The following is a 22,004-nucleotide window of genomic DNA, read 5'->3' as shown; positions in this document are numbered from 1 at the left end:
CCTTAAGAGTTTGGTATAATTATTCCCATTTTACAGGTAAGAGGTTGAAGACAAGAGCAGTGTTTCTCCACTGGGGGGCTGTCCTCCCCAGGGAATGTTTGACAGTGTCTGGGGGCATTTTCCATTGTCATGATTGAGGGCACAGTTGCTCCTGACATCAAGTAGGCACAGGCCAGGGATGTTGCTAAACATCTCACAATGCAGAGGACAGCCCCCACTGCAAAGATTTATCTGGTCCCAAGTGAGAACAGCACCACAGTTGAGGATCTGGGTTTAAAAAAATGTTTTTTAATGTTTGTTTATTTTTGAGAGTGTGGGGGAGGGACACAGAGAGAGGGAGACACAGAATCCAAAGCAGGCTGCAGGCTCTGAGCTGTCAGCACAGAGCCCGACGCGGGACCTGAACCCTCAAATCGGGAGATCGTGACCTGAGTTGAAATCAGATGCTCAACCAACTGAGCTACCCAGGCATCCTGAGGATCTTGGTTTAGAAGGATTAAGTACCTTGCCCAAGGTAACAGATTAAGGATTAAGTACCTTGCCCAAGTACCTTGCCCAAGGTAGCTAGTAAGTAGCAGAGCCAGGACCTTCCTGACAATAAGTCCCAAACATGTTGCTTAAAACATATCAGTGTGCCTCCCAAGGTCACAAAACAGCAAAATCTAAAAGTATGAATTATTATTTTTAAATACTGAGATTTTAAAAACAATTTCAGAGTGGAGGTGATATTTTAAAAATAAGCATCCAGCAATAGCACTATTAGGAATTTATCCAAAGGATACAGGAATGCTGATTCATAGGGGCACACGGTCCCCTATGTTTATAGCAGTGCTTTCAACAATAGCCAAATTATGGAAAGAGCTTAAGTGTCCATTAACTGATGAATGGATAAAGAAGATGTGGTTTATATACGTAATGGAATACTACTTGGCAATAAGAAAGAATGAAATCTGGCTATTTGCAGCAACGTGGATGGAACTGGAGGGTATTATGCTAAGTGAAATAAGTCAGTCAGCGAAAGACAGATATGTTTTCACTCATATGTGGGATTTGAGAAACTTAACAGAAGACCATGGGAGAAGAGAAGGGGAAAACATAGTTTCAAACAGAGAGAGAGGCAGACCATGAGACTCTTAAACACAGAGAACAAATGGAGGTTGTTGGGGGGGGGAGCAAGGGAGAGGGGAAAATGGGTGTTGGGCATTGAGGAGGGCACTTGTTGGGATGACGCTGGGTGTTGTACATAAGCGATGAATCATGGGAATCTACTCCCAAAGCCAAGAGTGCACTGCATACACTGTATGTGAGCTAACTTGACAATAAATTATATTACAAAAATAAAAGAACAAAAATAAGCATCCAACCACACCGGTTGCTAGGGCTGCTTTTCTCGCTTTGCATTACGAGGTCTCGCCCCGGGACGGCTCTCACCTGTTTCGGGAGCTAAGAAAGTGCCTGTGGTTTATTTCAGGTGTCATTCTCTCAGAAGACCAACCTGTAGCACCTGTGTTATCTACCTCACCTGGTGTCAGAACAGGAAGTAAAGTGTGCGCGCCGGAAACCACGACCACGCCAGCGATCCCCAGGAAACCAGCTGTGGCAGGAAGTCCAGCCAGCGACGAAGGGAAAGAGAGGGGAGGCAGGCGGCAGCCCCCGCTCCGCCACAGGTCCGAGGGCGGCTTAGTGGAGAAAGAAGCCTCGAAGAAGTTGCCACACCTGTCTCTGTCTCAGTACGACTTACTAGAAACCGATGTCTCTTTCCAGCCTTGGGGGAGTGAGAATTCAGTCCTGAGTCCCGAACCGGCGAATTACGCCTCGGGCTCCTTAAGGGACCGGTGGCAAAGGGAGTCCCCTCCAGACAGCCTGAGCAGTAGCTGCCCTCAGTGCAACACTGTAATCGCCAGACCTGCACGTGCGTCACCGGGTGCCTCCCGGCAGGCGGACCCGCCCTTGAAGCAGGAAGTGGACTACTCAGACAGCGAGGTAGCTGTCACTCTCATTGATACTTCTCAACCTGGAGACCCACTGAGTCTGCATGAACCCATTAAAATTGTCATCACCATGAGCAGTACTCCGAACTCCATGACAGACTTGGAAAGTTCGCTCCACCTAAAGGTGATTGGCACTGAGAGAGCTGGCTTCACGTCTGACGCTGAGCCGGCTGCCCCGGGGGTGGCCAGTCCTCCCAACCCGGAGCAGATAAGAATTCCTGTCATCACACTGGAGCTCTCTGAGGATGGGGCAGGAGGCGCCGTGTGTCCCGAAGGCAGTGGAGGTGACAGGAGTCCCGAGAGATTGATGGTGGAGGCATCATCCAATCAGTGTTCTGGCTACGAATCTGGGGAAGGAGGAAATGCCACAAAGGATGGCAGTCCTTCCCCCACAGGAGACCGCTGTGAAGCAACCCCCCCATTCACGCCTCACGCGGCCCCTGAGGCGGAGGGGGGAAAGGAAGGCCAGGCTAACCTTGACCCATCATCTTGTAAAACCAGCTATGAGAAGAGACACGCCCGGGTTCTCAGCGTGGACAGTGGTACAGATGTCTTGAGCAAAAGTTCCGCAGAAATTATTAGCGATAAAGAAAAAACAATACCAACTTCCAAATCTGACCTGGAGGCTAAGGAAGGACAAATACCAAATGAATCCAACTTCCTCGAATTTGTCTCCCTATTAGAGTCAATCAACACTTCCAAGCTGGCGGCGTCCAACCAAAGGAACGGCTCAGTGGAGCAGAACAAAGACAGTGGGCTTCTCGGAGGTACGATTCCACATAATTTCCGTTGTGCTGATGCAAAGAAGGCAATACATGTGTGCATTACCTTCTGTGATTTGGTTTTGCGAATGGCAGGATATCGGACCATTGCTGCTTGGTGTTATTGATAATTGCTGAGTGTGCCAATACTAGTGTGCTGAGCACCTATCAACATGGGCTTACTCCAGCAGGAAATTTAAGGCCTAGGAATGAATGTTCGGCTTCCCTAGAAGGCCGTGATGTTTATTTCCGAGGAAATAAGCAATTATATTTTATCACAGTGGCCAGAACTCACAGTAGATTTCTGTCTCTTTAAGAATAGATGCATTCTGGGAAAGCTGATTGTAAACTACATTTCTGTGAAATGAATCCACTTTTCTGTTGAGTTCCACTATAAAATCCTACGTGCAGGGCTCCTTAATTATCCCAATTTGTAAACATAATTATAACAAACACACAGCTCTTAATTTATGTCAAGTACTGTCCTAAGCCCTTTACATGTATTAACAGGCATGACCGTACATTGTCATCTGCCCCAGACGGTCCTCGTTTATGCTTTTTTGCCACCATAATTAGTAATAGAACCGCTTTTCACTCTCAAAAGTGTTCCCAGTTTGAATAATAAATTATACAGTTACTCTCATCTTAACTCATTTACTCATCATGTAACCTTATTTAAACAGCCACATGTGGCTGGCTACCGTATCGGATAGCGTAGATCTGTACATGTGTGTCTTCCCAGGAAGCTGTGTGTATGGTGGACAGAGCCCTGGCTTTGGGACCTCAGAACCCAGGGGCAAATTTTGGTTTTGCAGTGCCAGCTGGGTGAGATTGGACAATTTACTAAATCCATCGGAGTCACAGTTTCTTCAATAAAGCAGGAGTAACAATATGTTGCAGATTTACTGTGAGGATTCAATTAGGAAAATGGGTGAAAAGTCTTGCTGCGTGATCAATTTCAGCCTTTTATTCTGATTCCCCCCTCAGGCCACGTGTAAGGTTTATTTGATTTGTCTACTTAAGTTTCTGTTCTTAAATTTGTCAGCTAACCACATTCAATCTGAACCAATCTGAACAGTATTAAATTGGAAATCTAGGGGTGTGCAAAGAAATATGGATGCTACTTGGTTTTCTACGGAAAGGAAGGGGCTTGGTTTCAGGAATCTGCAGGTGTGGCAGGGAGGGAGGAGTGGATTATTTACCTGTTTCAGGAAAGGACAGGGTTTGTTTTTGTTTTTTTAAAATGTATATTTATGTGTGTGAGAGAGAGGGAGAGACAGAGCATGAACAGGGGAGGGTCAGAGAGAGAGGGAGACACAGAATCTGAAACAGGCTCCAGGCTCTGAGCTGTCCGCACAGAGCCCAACGTGGGGCTCGAACTCAGGAACAGCGAGATCATGACTGGAGCTGAAGCTTGATGCTCAACTGACTGAGCCACCCAAGTGCCCGACAGAGGTTTTCAATTGAAGGATGAACGAGCAGGACGTAATTCTTTTAGTTCTTGGAAGGTGAGAACTCAAGGTGGCAAATTAGATGCTCTTTCACTTCTATCTTGGAGATCAGTGATATCTTCTTGCTCCTCTATCAATAATAATTTGTTATGTGCTGTTATCTAAAAACAGAAATAGAGTATATTTCTAACACAACATGACAGTGTTTAATGATACCAGCAGCCTAGGCAACGTGCCCTCATCTTTCTCCTGCTTGATAGCGAAACAGTGCTTGAGCTTTACGTGATTGTCAAAAGATACAAGATTTCCCAGTTCTCTCTATGATACTCTTCTTTCCAACCCAGGCCCTTTCCGCAAAGGGCTTTATGATTATCTTCAGGGCTTGGGGGTGTCCTAAGGTTCAAGGCTACGGAAAACCGCACATGTATCAAAAGCCTTTTAAAACCATGGTTTTGTTTTGTTTTGGGGCAGCTTAATTTAACTTTGTGGAAGTAAACAAAGACCACTCAAATGAGAAGAAGCAAAGGCTATTATTCAGAGCTTGCTACAGCAAGGGAGTCTGTCGGCCACCATCACCTGTGTTTTGGTAGAGACTCAAAGGCAGGTGGAGGAGTGGGAAAGCTTTGTAGTGGGGAAAAGGGAAGGCTTCAGGTGTGCTCCGACTGGAGGCTGCGGATACTGGAGGCAGGCTACTTAGAGCAGCCTGTGTGATTGGTTAGGGGGGCATGTTTGGCTCTCTCTGGCTGGAAGCAGGGACAAAAATTAGGGAAGCTCTCAGTAATTAGTTGAGTCCTGGCCATTTGGGGCCGATTCTTACAGAGGTTATCGTTTGGCTTCCTGGACTGTTTGCTAGAAATAATCATCTGACTTCCTACAAGTCATACATAGGACTTGTCCATAGCATGTTGGCTTTCTGGACTGGTTGCTGTAGATTGTGGGTCAGAGTTCTATTTCTATATGTATCTTGTGCAGCCACCACCTGTGTCGTATTCAATCACTTCTAGAATTTCTAACAAGATAATTATGAATGTATGTAGAGATGCTTTTTGAAGAGTGATCCAAAGTATGGAAAAATTGAAACAACCTAAATTTACAACAATAGGGCTCTAGTTCAATAAGTTATGCTGTATCGATGCAATATTATATAACTACCATTTCTAGATGGTCAAGAAGAATATCTGATGTCATTAAATATTTATAATACTTTAACGTAAATATAACAGTTATAAAATCATATCTGTATTACAACTTAATTTTTGTGGAAAAAAAAAGTGTATATGCCTAGAAGAAAAGACAGGTATGGTACGTATGTATCAAACTGACTCCTGTGGCAGCGTGGTAGGGTTAAGAGTGATTTAAAATTTCTTTTCTCTGGTTTTATTAATTTTTTTTTCAACGTTTATTTATTTTTTTTGGGGACAGAGAGAGACAGAGCATGAACGGGGGAGGGGCCGAGAGAGAGGGAGACACAGAATCGGAAACAGGCTCCAGGCTCTGAGCCATCAGCCCAGAGCCCGACGCGGGGCTTGAACTCACGGACCCCGCGAGATCGTGACCTGGCTGAAGTCGGACGCTCAACCGACTGCGCCACCCAGGCGCCCCATCTCTGGTTTTAATTATACACAATTATGTGCACTGTTTTTATAGACAGAAAATTCCTGTCAATATGTTATTTTAAAGGGAAAAAGGAAAACAAATAGTCTGTATGTTGACATATGTAATGTACCCATTTAAGAGAAGGAGAGACTAAACTATGAGAAAGAGACACGAATAAATAGAAGATACGTGCAGCATGAGGGGTAGAGCTGTCTACATTTGCCTTTCTGCAATTTTGTATGCGATATGATCACTGGCTAACGCTACTTGTTATGATAGCACTTTCTCACAAGCGTGTCTCTTGAAAACTGAAAGCTTCTATCTTGACGAGCTGTCAAATGAAAGGCAAACATTGTTGGATCCAAGAAATTCTAATGGCAGTTTCACAAATGTGCCGGGAATGTTTATCTTCAGGACTCACATAGAAGCCAGCAGTGTTTCTCTAATTGCTTGAAGTCCAAGGATGAAAATCTTTGTTGTATACATAATCGTGTGATTTATACTGCAGGGAAGCTAACATAATTTTACTTTTTGAGGGCCCAGGCAGATCTTAGTGGGCTTGTGTTGAAAGGCATGTGTTGAAAGGACCTGTAGGTTCAAACCACTCACTTGTGTTCTTCTCTTAGACAACAATTTACTCAGAAGAACATAACTCTTGACATCTTTGGTCTTGGGAATACAGTGGTTTTTATAACCCTAAAACTGGCCGTTGGGGTATATCCTCAGAAAAGGAGGGGCTGACCCTTAGGGGTGGATTCCATTGTGCATCATGGTATAAGCTAAGGCCCTTATTTTGGTCAATTATTTAAAGAGGATTGCAAAAACTCACAGAATCTTTTCGTGCCTATTGATTTCAGCATTCTTATTCACCTGAAATTATTCTCAGGGCAAGGAGCAGGTGTAGTATCTCACTGTGTCTTCCAGGGTGCCAAGTACAGAGTGCAAAGTCGACTATGTAATGAATATCCACTTTATGAAGGGACTAAGTCTACCTTTACCTTGAAAATCTAGAGGTGGAGAATGAGTGAGAAGGAATGACTGATAAGATTTTAAAGCGGTAAATGGGACGTTGCTCCAAAGTAGTCAGGTTTGTTTACGTAATTATTTTTTCATCTGATGCTGTCCATTTATGAGTTATGAACCTTTCAGGCCCGAGTAATCGAAATGGGTGATTTTCAATCAGCTGAGCCAGTGGTCACTGGGGTTATTTCAAGGGATTCCCTGAACCTAGAGTAGGTGATGTCCATAGATAGCTCAGTAACCTGCCTCTAACATATAAACTGTTTTTCAAATATACCTAGGTACTGTCATAATTGGTAAAAATAAAATTGATCAAAACACATTCTGAATTCATAGGAGCTGTGTAGATTTTCTGTCTATTCTTGTTTCAGTTTTGGTAACTTATTTCCAAGGGCTTTCACATTAATTTCTTATTTAACATTATGTTAACACATCAAATGATGTTTTTCAGATACCTGCTCCCAGGAGAAAAGGGAGGAAATCCAGGAACGTGAAAAGCCTAATGGACACAGTTCCAAACAAGGAAAACCAGATGTGCAAAGTCAAGACCACACTAGCACCAGCCCTGTGTTCACCGAGCCTGCCAAGATCACGACCCTGTGAGTCTAACTTACTTAGCTTCATGTTGGGGCAAAGTGTGAAGCAGCCTCAGTTAGTGGCTGCTTCTGTTAATGGTTTGTTAAGGATAAGGAGGAGTTCCTAATAGTTCTTGAAACTTTTATGTATGTTAAGTTTCCAGGGCAATAGACAAAGACAGATAATCTACAGGGTAACTTCCCAGCAAGACAGCTCCGTCTTGCAAGTTATCAGTGGGCCTGAAACATCTGTGCAAGATGAGATGTCTGTGGATGCTATGCATGTCTTCATCGATGAACACGGTAAGTCCTTAGAGCTTTTTACTAACGAGGAAGAAGGGATAAGGCTAGTGGCTTTCTCATGCCCGTGTGGTCTCTTAGCCTCAGTACTAGACTTTGGAACAGGAAGACTTAGTCCTACGATTTTCTCACGTAGAATGTTCTTGACTTAGTCCTACGATTTGCTCACATAGAATGTTCTTAGAGCAGAGTGTGCTCCTTCCTGCCTCAGGGCCTTTGCACATAGCATGTCCCTGTACATAGCCCACAATGTGCTATTTATCCTTCATATCTTAATTCTAAAGAAAGTTCTTCAGGGAAACCTTTTCTAGGCTCCCCAGACTTAGTCAGATTCCTCTGCTTTTTGCTCTTAACCCCCTGTCCTTTTCCTTCTTTGATACTATTATAACTTCTAATTATTTATTGACCTATAATAATTTGATTAATGGTATTTTCCCCCTCACAACTGTGAACTTTAGGAAAGCAGTGCCTAGTACCTAGTAAATATTTATTGGATGTATGTTGAAAATCTGACCTTGATATATATTTTTAGTGTCTTGTCATAAAAAGGATTTAAAATAGAAAAAGAAAGAAAAAAATAAAGAGAAGGAAGGAAGAGAGGAAGAGAGGGAAGAAAGAAAGGAAGGAAAGGGAAGGGAAGGGAAGGAGGAAGGAAATAATGTTAAGTGGCAAGTTCAAAGTTCTGTAGATAAGTGATATAGGCCCTTGTTTTTTGAGGATGGGTTTTTGGCTTAAGACATCAATTAATGTTTTTTATACATCAATTAATGTTTGTTATTTTACTCTCAAAAGAATCCTGGTTTGGATAATGAATAATATGGTTACCCTATCTAGAGATCAATCCTTTGTGGTCTGAAGTGCTTTTGCATCTACAGACAGATAAAGAAGTCTTTTACACTTTAAAGAACAACATTAACACTTATATCAAAGCCTCCAGGGGGGCTGCGGTCTTCCTTATAAATGTAGCTCTTGGTGAGAGGAACCTTCAAGTTGAGGTCCTGTCCTTCAGTCTACCTTCCAGCTGCTTATAACACAGTTAATTATGCTCCCGTGTTACCTGAAGAAGGTACACCTCAAACCTATTCTGCAGAGAGACCATTTCCATTTACAAAGTGAACTGATTTTCACACCTCAATACCCGGAACCTCTTTAGCAGACTAATTTAACTCTGCAAATTAATTCCATCTCTTGCCATCTCATTACTAGGCTGACACACTAGGCAGTGCTCTGTGCCCCTGCTCATCTGCGAATTCTGAGGTGGGGATGGTCTCATGACCTCCACGAAACAAAACCACAGGCTTGATAAGCCTCTTTTAGCACATGATACAAAGACACATGGGCCTGGTATGTTTCATCATACTGACACATGATGAAAATAGACAAAACGATGAACTGAAAACAGTTGACCCTTGCCCAACAGAGCTTTGAACTGCACAGGTTCTCCTTATACGTGGTTTTGTTTGATTGTTTGTTTCTTTTGGTTTTTTGGGATGAATACGGTGCAGTACCGGAAATGTATTTTCTCTTCCTTTTGACTTTCTTAATAGCATTTTCTTTTCTCAGGCTTACTTTATTATACAAATACAGTATATAAAACATATCACATTCAAAATGTGTGTTAGCTGACTTTGTGTTATGGGTAAGGCTTTCCCCGTTAATTAGTGGTTGAGTTTTTAAGTAGGGAGTTAGAGCCATATGTGGATGTCCAACTGTGTGGGTGGTCGGTGCCCCGAACACCTAAGTTGTCCAAGGGTCAAATGTATATAAAAGTGAATTAAGAGATGGTGCAAATTAATTGATCAAAAGCAATTAAGTAATAGGTAACCGAGGCAAACTTGTCTCAGCATATTATTAGAGAGGTATGTCAAGAAGATTTTTTTAGTTACACATTCTGTGGGAAAATACAAAGAATGGACCTAGATTACCAACAATTATTATTAAAACAGTCCAAAATGAGTTCCTTCTGACTTGAAAAATGTATAAGCTGGAATGGTCATATACGAATACTTGTCTAATATTCTTTGCTGAAATTTCATGATTTTCTAGGGGAAATTAGATCCTGTTATTTAAAGTCCGGAAATCAGAAAGAAGGCCCTTTACAGTATCAGCCATCAAATTATGACAGTTTCTCTCGTGCTCGGTAAGTGGAGGTCTGGTTTCTGGTGTGGGAGCTGTCGTGTTGCTGGGGGACATGTAAATTAGCCTGACTGCAAATGAAGTGAGGATCCTGGTGTAGAATGAATGTGTTAATCCGTTTGTAGGTGTCAAAGCATGTGGGTTTTGTGTGCGAGAAAAAGAAAATCTGATATCGCAGAAAAATAAAAAATAAACTGAGCCATTTTTGCAGTAGCCACGTCCAAAAATGAATGTAACATGTAAATATCAATAGAGAGGAATCCTGTGCAAACAATAGTGCTGCCTTCTGGTAGGACGACGGTGCAACACAAGAACTTGTTCTTAAATTTGTCCTGAGGAATGGACCAGAAATGTAGTTAGTTCTCACCTGCAGTAATGGAAGCAAGCTCTTTTGTCGATTGATAATCTAAACATCTTTCTTATTTTCCTCCCTTCAGTATGTATTGAATAACTTCCTAAATTATATTCTAAATGATGTTAATTAAGTTCGATATTGAATTAGCTTGTGCATCTGGAACATACCCGGATTCATGGGCAAGCCGTAAATCTTACTAATGGCAGACGGAATTCATTGTTCATTCTGGACTTCAAGATTCTTTGAGGATAATTCACGTGGACACACCTCAGTTGTCTGCTCTTAGTGCGGAAGTACATTTATCATGTACGTTCCTTTAGAATTGCATGTATATTTGAAGATTTATGGGAGTCCTTTGTGGTGTGATTAGAATGCCTTAGGCGTCACGCCTGGAGAGTTCAAAGGGAGTTACAGGAACCTTAATTCCAGATCCTGCGGTTCAGTGCTCCTTCCCAGGGTCAAAGTTTCCTGCACAGGTGTGCATGGGAAATCCAAGGAGGAGCCCCACGTGGGCCGAGAAGGAAGACTGTCTGTGTCCTTGCGGTCTGGTCTCCAGGTGGAATTTTGTTGTGTACCAGCCTTTTAGGCTGTTTCCTCATTGTTGCCACTGCTGCTTAAGAATGCTGGTGTCAGCCATTCCAGCAGAGTTGATGGGTACTGTAGGTGGTGACTCTCCCAGGCCACGCTGTCCCAACTGGGCCCCGACCCTGAAGCAGCCTGCTGTATCCAGAGTCACTCCTGCAGGGAAACACGCATATTCTCCATCGCTGGCAGGCCTTCCACTCTTCCTCTGTCTCCCTCAGGTGCCTGCGTTCTGGTCAAAATAGACAGAAGGGTGCCTGGGTGGCTCAACCGGTTGGACTTGATTTCGGCTCAGGTCATGATCTCAGAGTCTTGGATCGAGCCCCACATCAGGCTCTGCGCTAAGTGTGGAGTCTGCTGAAGATTCTCTCTCCCTCTCCCTCTCTCCCCCCAGTTTGTGTGCTCTCTCTCTTTCTCTCTAAAATACAAACAAAAACAAAAACAAACAAACAAAAACCCAAAAAAGCCTGGAAAACAAAATTCTTCTCTAGCCAAAAGACACACAAAGTCCCCGTGCAAATGGAGGCCCAGGAGAAGAGGGAGGTTAGATGCACTCACCTCAGCCCCCGCCTCCAGGACATTCGTTACAGTGGCTTGATGGACATAGGCATCTAAGATGGCAGGTCCCTCAGACCAAATACTCAATTCTGCGAGAACACAGCCTGGAAAGCTGTCACATTATTCTGCAGTCCTCCGTTGCAAGCTGTAGTGTTTTCAAACTAAATTTAAAACAATTACAAGCCCCTTATTTTATCCCAAAATAAAGCTACCAGACTTTCTTATTTTTATTTTCCTGGGCAAATGTGCTTTACTTTCCCGCTCCGTAAAGGCTTTGATTGCCTTTGCCGGTAATGCCCGTTAGAATAAAGTCGCGTATCCAGAGCCTGAAAAAGTTAAAAATGTACAGTGTGCAAATAAGAACCAGAGAGAATGCTTGCAAGGTTTCCAGTAGGCTCCTCCTCCTTAGGTTTTGCCTCATGCAGAGCCACCCGCGAACTCGAGTTTTCCCCATTCATTGCCCTCTCTTTATTAAATTTCCCACAAGTCTTGCTTTCTTTCATCTCCCCTGCGTTTCCCCTCCCGACTAGAGCTGTTTATTGTATAACCTGCCCTCTATTTCTAGAGCTGTCAAGGCTTCGGTGTGCCACAGGGCACTGACTCGGAGCGAGAGAGCTTCCGGCCAGGTGTGGTTGCTAGGGCTGCTGAATGTGTGTGTGCTGAGCGCCCCCGAGAAGCCCTTGGACAGTCTCAGGTCTCAGTCCTTCCTGAGCACTGCCGTTTTGGCTACATACAACAGTTAGACCCCCTTCCTACTACACCTGAGAGAATCTGAGTCAAAAGGCCTCCTCACCGTGGGAATTTGGGGTCATGTAACTGAGACATCTTGCAGACGTCTTCAGGGGTGTGGTTTCTCCTTCTCCATCTCTCTCCTGTTCCTGCGTTTTGACACCCCTCTCAAATACTGAACTCTGGTGGTCAGAAGATGCCTGTAGTAGCCCCGGGTCTTATGTCTTCTCTCAATCGAGTCCAGCAAGGACAACATGCTTCTCTCCCATAAACCCCAATATAAGAGTCTCATTGAGTAGGATTTGGTCCTGACTGGGCCACGTTCCCTGAGCCCAGTCACCAAGGCAAGTACTTGGCTTAGCTCTACGATCATGTATAGAGGTGCAGTCAAAGGTTCCCTCTGAGAAAGGTTGGGGGTGGCTCTTTAGAGGTAAATTTGGAGCAGGGTGGATGGAGGCGGGGCAGCAAAAATCAACAGATGACCCCCGAGGATTCTCTGTTTCTGGTAAAAGTCATTCGATTAAACTAATTACTGAGCTTCTCTAAGGAGAATAATGATCAAGTTTTGTAAAAACAGCGTTCCCCTTCAAGAAAAGCTTTATATTATTTCCCTGGTCATCACTAACATTTCTTGTGTGCAAACATGCCAATGGAGAGCTCTTGGCCCACCACCTCCCATGCTAAGTTCTAAGTCTTTGACCACCTGCCCTATCCCCAAGGTAATTTGGCAGCGAATTGGTTTTAAGAGCTGTACGAAAGAATGGCACATAGCCATGCATATCTTCTTGTGCTTCACAGATAAAATGGAATAGGATACATGTTTGCTCTCACATGTACAGACCATTGCTTGAGAATATTCATGTTCTCTACACTGCCTGTGCTTTGAAATAAGTTAGTTGTTCAGAAGGGACTTTGTTACGGGGTGTTATGGCAATTCAATGGCCCGTTTGGGCATAAGGGATGTACAGTGCTTCCTGTTTAATGCATGAGAACAAAACTCAAGTCGCTTCACTTAGCAAAATTATAGCGTTGAAGTGGCTCCCTCGGCTGTTCTAGAAAAGTGGAGAAGGGGCTGCCATCTGTTCAACTCATGCTCAGGAAAAACGGCTGAGTGCTATGCAGAGTCCCGTGATCTTCTGGACTTAAACTGCTCTCTGACGGGCTTATGCTGGATATTCAAACAGTCTCACAGTCCTCCCCAGACTTGGGGACAGTGGAAACTATGCCATCCATCATGGGAGACTCGTTTCTTTGGGTTCGTTATAAGCCTTGGCTTTCATGGAAATTCGTGATGTAGTGATGATTCGGGTATCTTTGGATTGATGGTATGAAGGGAAAACTTCTGTAAATAGGATAAAAGCAAGCAGGTTCAACTGAAATATTTTAGTCCCTACGTTAACGGACTACTGTGTGTTGGGGTGTGCACGAGGGCGAGTGTCCTCTGTCTCTAATGTAAAGAATGATACCAGAGCAGGCGCCGCCTGGGTGGCTCAGTCGGTTGAGCGTCCAACTTTGGCTCAGGTCGTGATCTTACAGATGGTTTGCGGGGTTGAGCCCCACATCGGGCTTCGTGCTGACAGCTCAGAGCCTGGAGCCTGCTTCGGATTCTGTGTCCTCTCTTTCTCTGTCCCTCCCCTGCTCTCACCTCCCCCCCCCCCCCCCCCGTCTGTCTCAAAAATAAGTTACAAAACATTAAAAAAAAAAATTAAAAAAAAAAAAAAAGAATGATACCAGAGCAAAGGCAGCTGATCAAGTACAAGGCCAGCAGGTCAGGATTTTGCAAACTTGGAAGGGCCGGTAACGCCTTGCACCTGTGTTCCAACACACCTGCAGGCTTTCTGTGGGAAGCAACATTATGGCATTTCCAGGCCCCAAAGGATCACTTCCCTGTAATAATTCTGGCCATGGCTGCCACCACTTGTTAAATACGTATTGTGTGCGAAGCACTCTGCTAAGTCATCAGTTGTCCAATTGTCAACATGACGTGTGAGATTTGCTTCATTTCACAGAAAAGGAAATAAGACTGAGAAACATGCTCAACCTTCAGTGGCTAGCAAGTGGGCTCAGGACACTTGGGTCTTCGTCCCTGGTCCTCTGCCTCAACAGGGGCCACAGACTCAGAGCCCCGTGGCTCCCAGGCAGGTAGTGTAGACGGGGGAAGCAGGCCAGTGTCACATGTTAGGAGTGGCGGCTCCCACAGGCCCCTGGAGGGCATTTATCTACTTAGGCCAACTCAGGAAGCCCGGCCCGACTGGATTTTCCAGTACTTTCCACGAGGAGCTAAAAATCCACATTTATTTGTAAAGTTCTCTTTTGTTTAATGTCTCCAGTTTGAATTGGTTTGAAATACCACAGGCGACAGATGACACGTGCGTGGTTACTGTGGCCTGTGGACTACTGGTTGTCCAGTCCTGCTCTGAAGCCCGGGCCTTCACCCCACGCCCCGAGACCTCCTGTGGAGCAGCCCTGCCTGCAAACACACGCCTTACAGAGATGCCCTTACGTGGTCCCCACCGCCCGGGCAGGCGTGCACTGAGCCTGCTCCCCCGCACCCCTGCGCAGCCCTGCCCCTCATCCCTCCTCTCTGCGAAGCCCACGCTGGCCAACCTTCAGCCCTTCCTCTCTAAGTGTCTGTCCTTCTTTACCTCAATTGCCCTCCTCCATTCAGTCCTGCCCTTTGGAATAATCCCCTGTCAAAGCACAAATTGCGATCTGCCTCTCTGTACTTCTTTATCTTACCAATCGCTTCTGTGCAAACGAATCCGCTGCTCCATGTCAGAGGGGGGCTTATCACATTCTCCCTGGTACCTCATTTACTTGTGTAGGACTCCCGTCCCCCCTAGACTGTACTTGTCTAGAGAAAAGTGCCTCCGACCAGTGCCTTTAGAGCCCTCACTTAGCCCTCTGTAGATAGATGTTAAGTAAATTCTGAATTGAATCAAGTCGGATCATTGGAAGTGACACAGAGAGCCCAGCTGGAGTTCGGACAGTGCTCAGACCAGGTGGGCATTCAGCGAGAGGAGGTGACAAGCTGAATAGGAGAAGCGGAGTCAGGTCACAGGGGCCGTGAAGCCTCGTCGAGGAGTTCGCGCTGTGTTCTACCTGTAGCAGCAGGAGCAATTCGACCTATTTGTAGACAGAAGCAATCCGGTGAACGTGGGATCATCAAGACAACATCAGCACAAACTCCCTCACCCTGTGGCGCTTGGAGTGAAAGAGCCAGAAACCCTAGCAGTTTGCCTGGTCATTTGATTACAGATTTGATTACCTTTTCCTTCTCGTAAGTGGGGAAATGGACCCAAAAAAGCCCCCAAACGGAAACTAAAAACAAACAAACAAATAAATAAATAAATAAAATACAACCCTGCAGAATGACTATTCAAACCGCTGGACACAGAAATCAGAGATTGCAGCTGACGTTAGATTTTCCTGTCTTGTGTTCTACTCATTCACGACTACATAGTTCTCTGTGTCCGCATGGATGGGGCTGTAATGGGGCATCGGGTTTAGCACTGAGTAGCCTGCGCACGAGTGTCAGTCTTAGGCTGATCCAGGCTTCAGTTCCAACACTCACATGGACTTTTTGGTTGACATTGAACAACTTGCTTAGCCATCTTAAGTATCCATTTACTAATCCATAAATAGAAATGATATGGTAATTAATTCACCAGGTGGCTTTAAAAGTTAAACATAACAGGCATATATAGCACTTAGGACAGTACCTGCCACAAGGGTATTGTTAGTATCTGCAAACAGAAGCAGTGGGGCCAGGGGCTAAACTTCACCGTGGCCTGATAGGGCAAAGCATCCTGACTTTACCTGGGTGGAGGCCTTCCCTCCAGTGCTTTTATGAGTTACTTTATGAGATTTTTAAGGCGGCTAAGTACTTTGCATGCTCTCTGTCAACCTGTTGAGTTCCAACATTTTGGCCTCTGTGGTAATTTTAGAATAGGTACTTTAATATTGTATCCTTGGCTTTTAATGCCATTAAATGTTGAGTTCTCACTACAGTAAATATAAACTTTGGTTTTGAACTTGGAAGGATTCCTAGTTAGGACTGTTGCTAAGCCATTCAGCCATGGAAGATATTGGAAAAGCAGCTTTTTCCCTGTAAGGCAACTTCAGTGGCTGGGATTGCCTCCAACTAGGCCATTAAACCATGGATCCTTATTATTGGCAAGAAAGCCATTCGTCTCTGCCATTGTTAAGTCCAGTTGCCACGTGACAGTTTTATATCCCGACTCCCAAGCATGAATAGGGAATTGTTTGGGGTGTAATTTCCATGTCTCTTTGGAGGATTCCTGGAGGAAACCAGGAGAGGAAACAAATTTCCCTCCTTGGCCCCACTGTCATTGTGGGAACCAGCGCATTTCTCATTAACTGCCAAAGAAATGTAAGCAGCATTTTCCGGTTGTACAATAGCTGTCCGTAAAGCAGGTACCTTTGGTAACACTCTCTAACATAGCCCTGCTCTCCCCAGACACTAGGATGAGGGAACTCTGGCTTGAATTGCAGCATTTAGAATTGCTATTTAAAAAACTTTCAGAGGACAAACTCATTACCCAGCACCTAGGATTGATTCAGTAGCTGAGAGCCTAACATGAGCTAATCTACCTAGAAAGATGTAGTTACGAGTCTGCCCAGACAATCAAAGTTGATGTAGGCTCTCTGCTTAGGAAGTTGAAGTGTGTCTTGTGTCTAAAAAGTTCATTGCAGACTGAACTTTTTAAATTTCCTCTGTAGATCTTGCAAGTAAAGCTTGATAGGTTCTTTGTTCAGCAAAGATTTACATTTCTTTTGTCTATAAATTCTTCCAAGTAACATAGCAGAGCTTTCTTCTGTGAAAGATCTACCACCGTGTTTCAGTATTAATCTAGCTTTTCCAGTGTCAGAAGCAGTCGGATGAAAATGCATGCAAAATGCATATTGTCCGATGTCCAGTGAAATCTGATGGAAAGACATAGTATTTTCTTTCATTTTGAGTCTCTGTTACTCAAAAAGTAGGCATAGTAGTCCACTGAATGGAAGACTCATTCTAGAGCATACTAGTTTATAGGATTTTTATTGGGGGATTTTTTTTTTATTTAAGAAAAAAATTTTTTAATGTTTATTTTTGAGACAGAGACAGAGCATGAGTGGGGGAGGGGCAGAGAGAGAGGGAGACACAGAATCCGAAACAGGGTCCAGGCCCAGGGCTGGAGCACAGAGCCCGACGCGGGGCTCGAACTCACAAACCATGAGATCATGACCTAAGCTGAAGTCAGACACTTAACGCACTGAGCCACCCAGGTGTCCCCGGGGGCCTTTTTGTACTTCAACTTGTTTTTAATTGAAAGAGTAGAGTAGTTTGGGTAATAGTGTGCTGATTTATCTGGATTCACTTATATCTGGCTTTTATTTGCTTATGAATCGTTGTAGTACATATCAAAGCAGATATTGTTCTGTTTATAAACTAGGTGTATTTTTGGATGCTGCTGAATCTCTAAACCCAGTGAGTACTTTGCTTCAAAGGTGGATCAAAGCCCTGTGCTTAGTCTTTCTTGCTTCTTCAGAACTCTTTTCTGTTGATATTACCAGCCCTTCTGACCCTTACCTCAGTAAAACTTCCCTTACTCATTGGGATCAATTCTGAGGAAAGCCCTTTCAAGCCACAATGAATGTACCTGGTTCCCAAAGAAGGCAAGGAGCAGAAAGTTGCACAAAAGAATTATCTCTTTTAGAACCCTCTGTTTTACATTAGTCAGAAGAAATATTGATCCCTGGTTTGGAAAAGCTGAGCTGGAGTATCAGGCATTGAAGTTAGTCAATTAGGTCTTCAAAACGTGGAGAAACATGTGAATTCCCCCAATGTTGGATATGCTCAGTGCTATGTTCCATTCAAGCACAAGTTGAAAATGTCAATTCTAACTATAAATCTTTGAGAGTTTGCATATAGCTGCATTACTATGTTGACTTGTATAGTGGAGAGTTATGTGTGTACTGCTTTATTTTTAAATTAAAAAAAATTTTTTTTTCAACGTTTATTTATTTTTTGGGGGACAGAGAGAGACAGAGCATGAACGGGGGAGGGGCAGAGAGAGAGGGAGACACAGAATCCGAAGCAGGCTCCAGGCTCCGAGCCATCAGCCCAGAGCCTGACGCAGGGCTCGAACTCCCGGATCGCGAGATCGTGACCTGGCTGAAGTCGGACGCTTAACCGACTGCGCCACCCAGGCGCCCCACAGATATATATTTTTAATGTTTTTTATTTATTTCTGAGAGAGACAGAGCATGAGCAGGGGAGGGGCAGAGAGAGAGGGAGACACAGAATCGGAAACAGGCTCCAGGCTCCGAGCCATCAGCCCAGAGCCCGACGCGGGGCTCAAACTCACGGACCGCGAGATCGCGACCTGGCTGAAGTCGGACGCTTGCCACCCAGGCGCCCCTGTACTGCTTTAAATAAAACAAACAAACTTTGGGGGGATCTAGGTGCCTTTGATCACATTGAGGTGGAAGTGATCTGGAGGAAGCACAGAAGCATCCAGAGTTTCAAACTCTTTGAAGAGTTTCTGCCATTTCCAAGTTTCTATCCCTCCGTCTTTTGTTTTTTTAGTTCTTATCTCTGATCCTTCCACTCTGGTCCTTGTTTCACTTTTCTGGACACTCGAGAGAGAGATGAAGTTTTCATCCAGGCACAGAGTCATAAAGGTGGAAGGGTTAGGAGGTTGATTCTAGAGACTTCTGTTCCGAGGCACCTGCTCTGACTCCTTGGGAAGGCCTGCCACACTGTTTTGGTGGCCATAGCCCCAACTGCCACACGGTGGCAGTAGATGCCGTGCCTGAGGCCCTGTCTCCCTCCTTTTGCTCACGTGCACAGATGGATTTTACTGTCCTGTGAGAGCTGTTTGCAGACTCTCAATCTAGAATCCCCGTTAAAGTTCCAAATAAAGGTTATCGTTTTTAAAACAAGGCTGCTTTATTTAATTATCCTACATACCAAGCACGTTGCTTGGCTGTGAGTTCCATTTTCAGGCTGCCCCTCTGGGTGACTTGTTGCCCCCATGTGTCCCCCGGGGGGGAGGTCTGAAGAACAAGAAGGACCGGGAGAGAGAAGGGTCCTCTTTCTCTAGATGGTGGGCCATAATTTTGAGATCCGGGAAAGACGAAGAATTTCAGGAATTCTTTTTTTCCACGGTGATGGGAAAATGTAGAAGAAGCACATGTATTTTCATTATTTGTTGCTTGCAGAGTCTAAATGAATGAAAGCCGGGGAGTACAATATGGTGGAATGTTGTCCCCATCAATCTGAGACTCAGCTCTGCCCATACAAGAGTCACCATTCTGGCCCAGACTAGCACCTAGCCCCTGGTCCACCTTTATATCCTCCTACTGGCTGCTTCTTTGGTAGTTTCTGTCACCAGCCACTCTTTCTATTATTGTCCTGAGCCCAATCTAATTTAAGTCAATTCAGCGACTCCATCACCCAGAACCAAACTAATGTGCCAGCGATTAACCAGAGAGAAGGTGATCAAGACCAGACCTGCAGGTATTGCCCTCTGATAGTTCAGAGTGTAGTTTTATTACAGGTTTGGAATATTGCTGTTTCAGGGAAGGAAATATCTCTTAAAACTCAGCCTTTTTTTTTCACATTATGTTTATTCACGTGAGGGGAAATTTCCAGCCTTAAGTTAAGAAAACAGAGACGTTTTAGATGATTGCAGAGCCCACGGTGCACAGTTAAACAAGGGCCAAAAAGCAGTGGATTGTCTGAGAAGAGTAGAAGAATAAGTCTGAGAAGAAGCAGAAGGTAAGCAGGCGTTCTTTAAAGACTGGTAGGAAGACTTCTGTCCGCTCCGTGATTTTTGTGACATCACAGCCTCTTTGGTTCTTGATTGGGAAGCTGGTGCACATCCATCATGACTACAACATCAGGACCCCAGAGAACAACATTTAAGCAAGGGGAGAAATCTCTTCCAGTTGAGCAGTGCCGACTGTAACATTTAATCATCTCTTCCTGGCCAGATCGGAAGCCCGTATACACGTGTGATACAGGTTTTCTGGTGAGGCCACACCGGTCATAAAGCTAGGACAAGGATCTTTTTTAATATCATCATGCTTTGTTTAGAATACTCAACTTTTATGAAAGAAGTTAATGAAGAGGGAACTTAATAAGCTGTTGGAGTCTGTTTTTTTTATAAAATAAAGAGGATTGAGTGTGAGTTGAGAGCAAGACACTCTTCCCCCATTCATGCTAACAGAAACAATTGGAGGTAATGTTATTTGTATGAAATGCATTGGGGTCATGTTGCTGTTTCATATGAGAATAAACAAAGTCGGGTCCCATATCCATAGAAGGAAATAAATAAGGTATGGTTAAGTGTCTAATACGTGGGAGACACCATTTAGTGGTTTACATATCTAGTCTGATTTGATTCTCACAACCCCTGTGCAGGAGATATCTTCCCTATTTTCTAGGTGAGGATTGGAGATAGGACGACAAAGGCTTGTAGTCACAGATAGTAATTAGTAGAGCAATAATCCAAGCCTCGTTCCGCTTAATTCTAGAACTTATCCGAAAGATTTTTGAAAAGAAAACCAAACCCTAGATTTTAACATGAGATTTTCAAGTGGCTTCAATAAAAAAAAAATAATGTTATTTGTTGTTATTATTACTTTACTGCCGGAAACATGCTAAGTAATCTGCAGATATGAAGCTGAGGTGTGTTGACCTCAGCTTTGTATCATGTTTCCTGGCACGAAGCAGCAGCAACGGGAGGCTGGCTCTAACAGCCAGTCCTTAGTTCATTTCAGTTGGCAACAGAGGGCGCTATTCACTTTCTAAGATTTTCTCAAAGAAGCACACGTGTCCATCCGGCTCCTGCCTGTTTACAGTCATCACTTACATTATTGACAGTGCAATCAGATGAATCTTTTGATTTTTGTGAAGTTCTGGCACTTGCCAGAGTCTGCTGGCATTTGCTGAGATTTAGATTTCCCCAAATTTGTACGAGCGAGGCACTCTCGATCCTGTTGTGTTCGGCTATGCAACAACATGATTACAGGACGCGGTAGTTTCTGTACAAAGCAAGAAAGTCTGAGTGCACGTTGCCTTTATAAATCTAACTGCTTTTTTTCTTTTTTCTGTTAGTTAAAAGATGTTACACCTCTACCCCAGACAGGAAGCACAAGCACAGTGTATGCAACAGTCATCCAAATAACGGAAGGATAGGATTTTTAAGTTTGAAGCTCCATGTACTTCGCGCTTTGCTCCTTCACTCCTGACTTTAACATACGGCGTTTCCTGAATGGTTCTTTATCAGAGTGCCTCTACTGAATGCACCATCAAGTAGTCATAAATGATGTCTGAAAATGTAGAGAGATGCGCGTGTATGTATGTACAGTGGAACTATTTTATTTATTTTTAAAATATGTTTAAGGTTCTTTATTTTGAGAGAGAGAGAGAGCATGAACAGGAGAGAAGCAGAGAGAGAGGGAGAGAATCCCAAGCAGGCTCCACACTGTCAGCTGTCTCGAACTCACGAACCATGAGATCATGACCTGAGCTGAAATCAAGAGTCAGACACTTAACCGACTGAGCCACCCAGGCGCCCTTGGTGGAACTCTTTTAAATGCTGTTCCGATAGAATAAGTATTTATGTGTTTATGAATGCAGTAGTAGGGACTACTAAGGGAAAAGAAGGGCCCACAAACTCGCCAGAGAGTTTATAATGAAATGTGAGGCTAGAAATCGGAAAGGCGTCACGTTAGTGCGGCGTCTGCGTTCTTGAGGCAGTTTGGGCTGCAAGTTCCATAAGACCCCAAATCACAGCGGATTAGACAGGAAGTCCAAAGTCCTGATCAGTGCAGGTTTGGTCAGTGCAGTGATTCGATGTCATCATCGAGAAACGAGTTTCTTTCCGTCTCTCAGCTTTGCTGTCCTCAGGCTCATCCCCCGTGATGACGCTTTGGCT

At 44.2% G+C, this 22,004-nt stretch overlaps 1 protein-coding gene across 7 annotated transcripts in view; it reads left to right on the top strand.

Annotated features, from left to right (window-relative positions):
• The window catches only part of PCNX2 (pecanex 2), a 326,874-nt gene that overhangs the window by 64,201 nt on the left and 240,669 nt on the right, over positions 1 to 22,004 (top strand). For all 7 annotated transcript variants that reach the window (XM_053207265.1, XM_027046909.2, XM_053207264.1 and 4 more), the window contains exons 5-8: positions 1,472 to 2,758; positions 7,271 to 7,418; positions 7,552 to 7,697; positions 9,741 to 9,834. In XM_053207265.1, the coding sequence (XP_053063240.1) occupies positions 1,472 to 2,758; positions 7,271 to 7,418; positions 7,552 to 7,697; positions 9,741 to 9,834 (1,675 nt within the window). The remainder of the gene's footprint in view (positions 1 to 1,471; positions 2,759 to 7,270; positions 7,419 to 7,551; positions 7,698 to 9,740; positions 9,835 to 22,004) is intronic.

Source organism: Acinonyx jubatus, chromosome D2 (assembly GCF_027475565.1).
Source record: "Acinonyx jubatus isolate Ajub_Pintada_27869175 chromosome D2, VMU_Ajub_asm_v1.0, whole genome shotgun sequence".
In the NCBI taxonomy this organism is placed as follows: Eukaryota; Metazoa; Chordata; class Mammalia; order Carnivora; family Felidae; genus Acinonyx; species Acinonyx jubatus.
The sequence above is the reverse complement of the archived record's forward strand: the minus strand, read 5'-3'. Positions and strand labels throughout refer to the sequence as shown.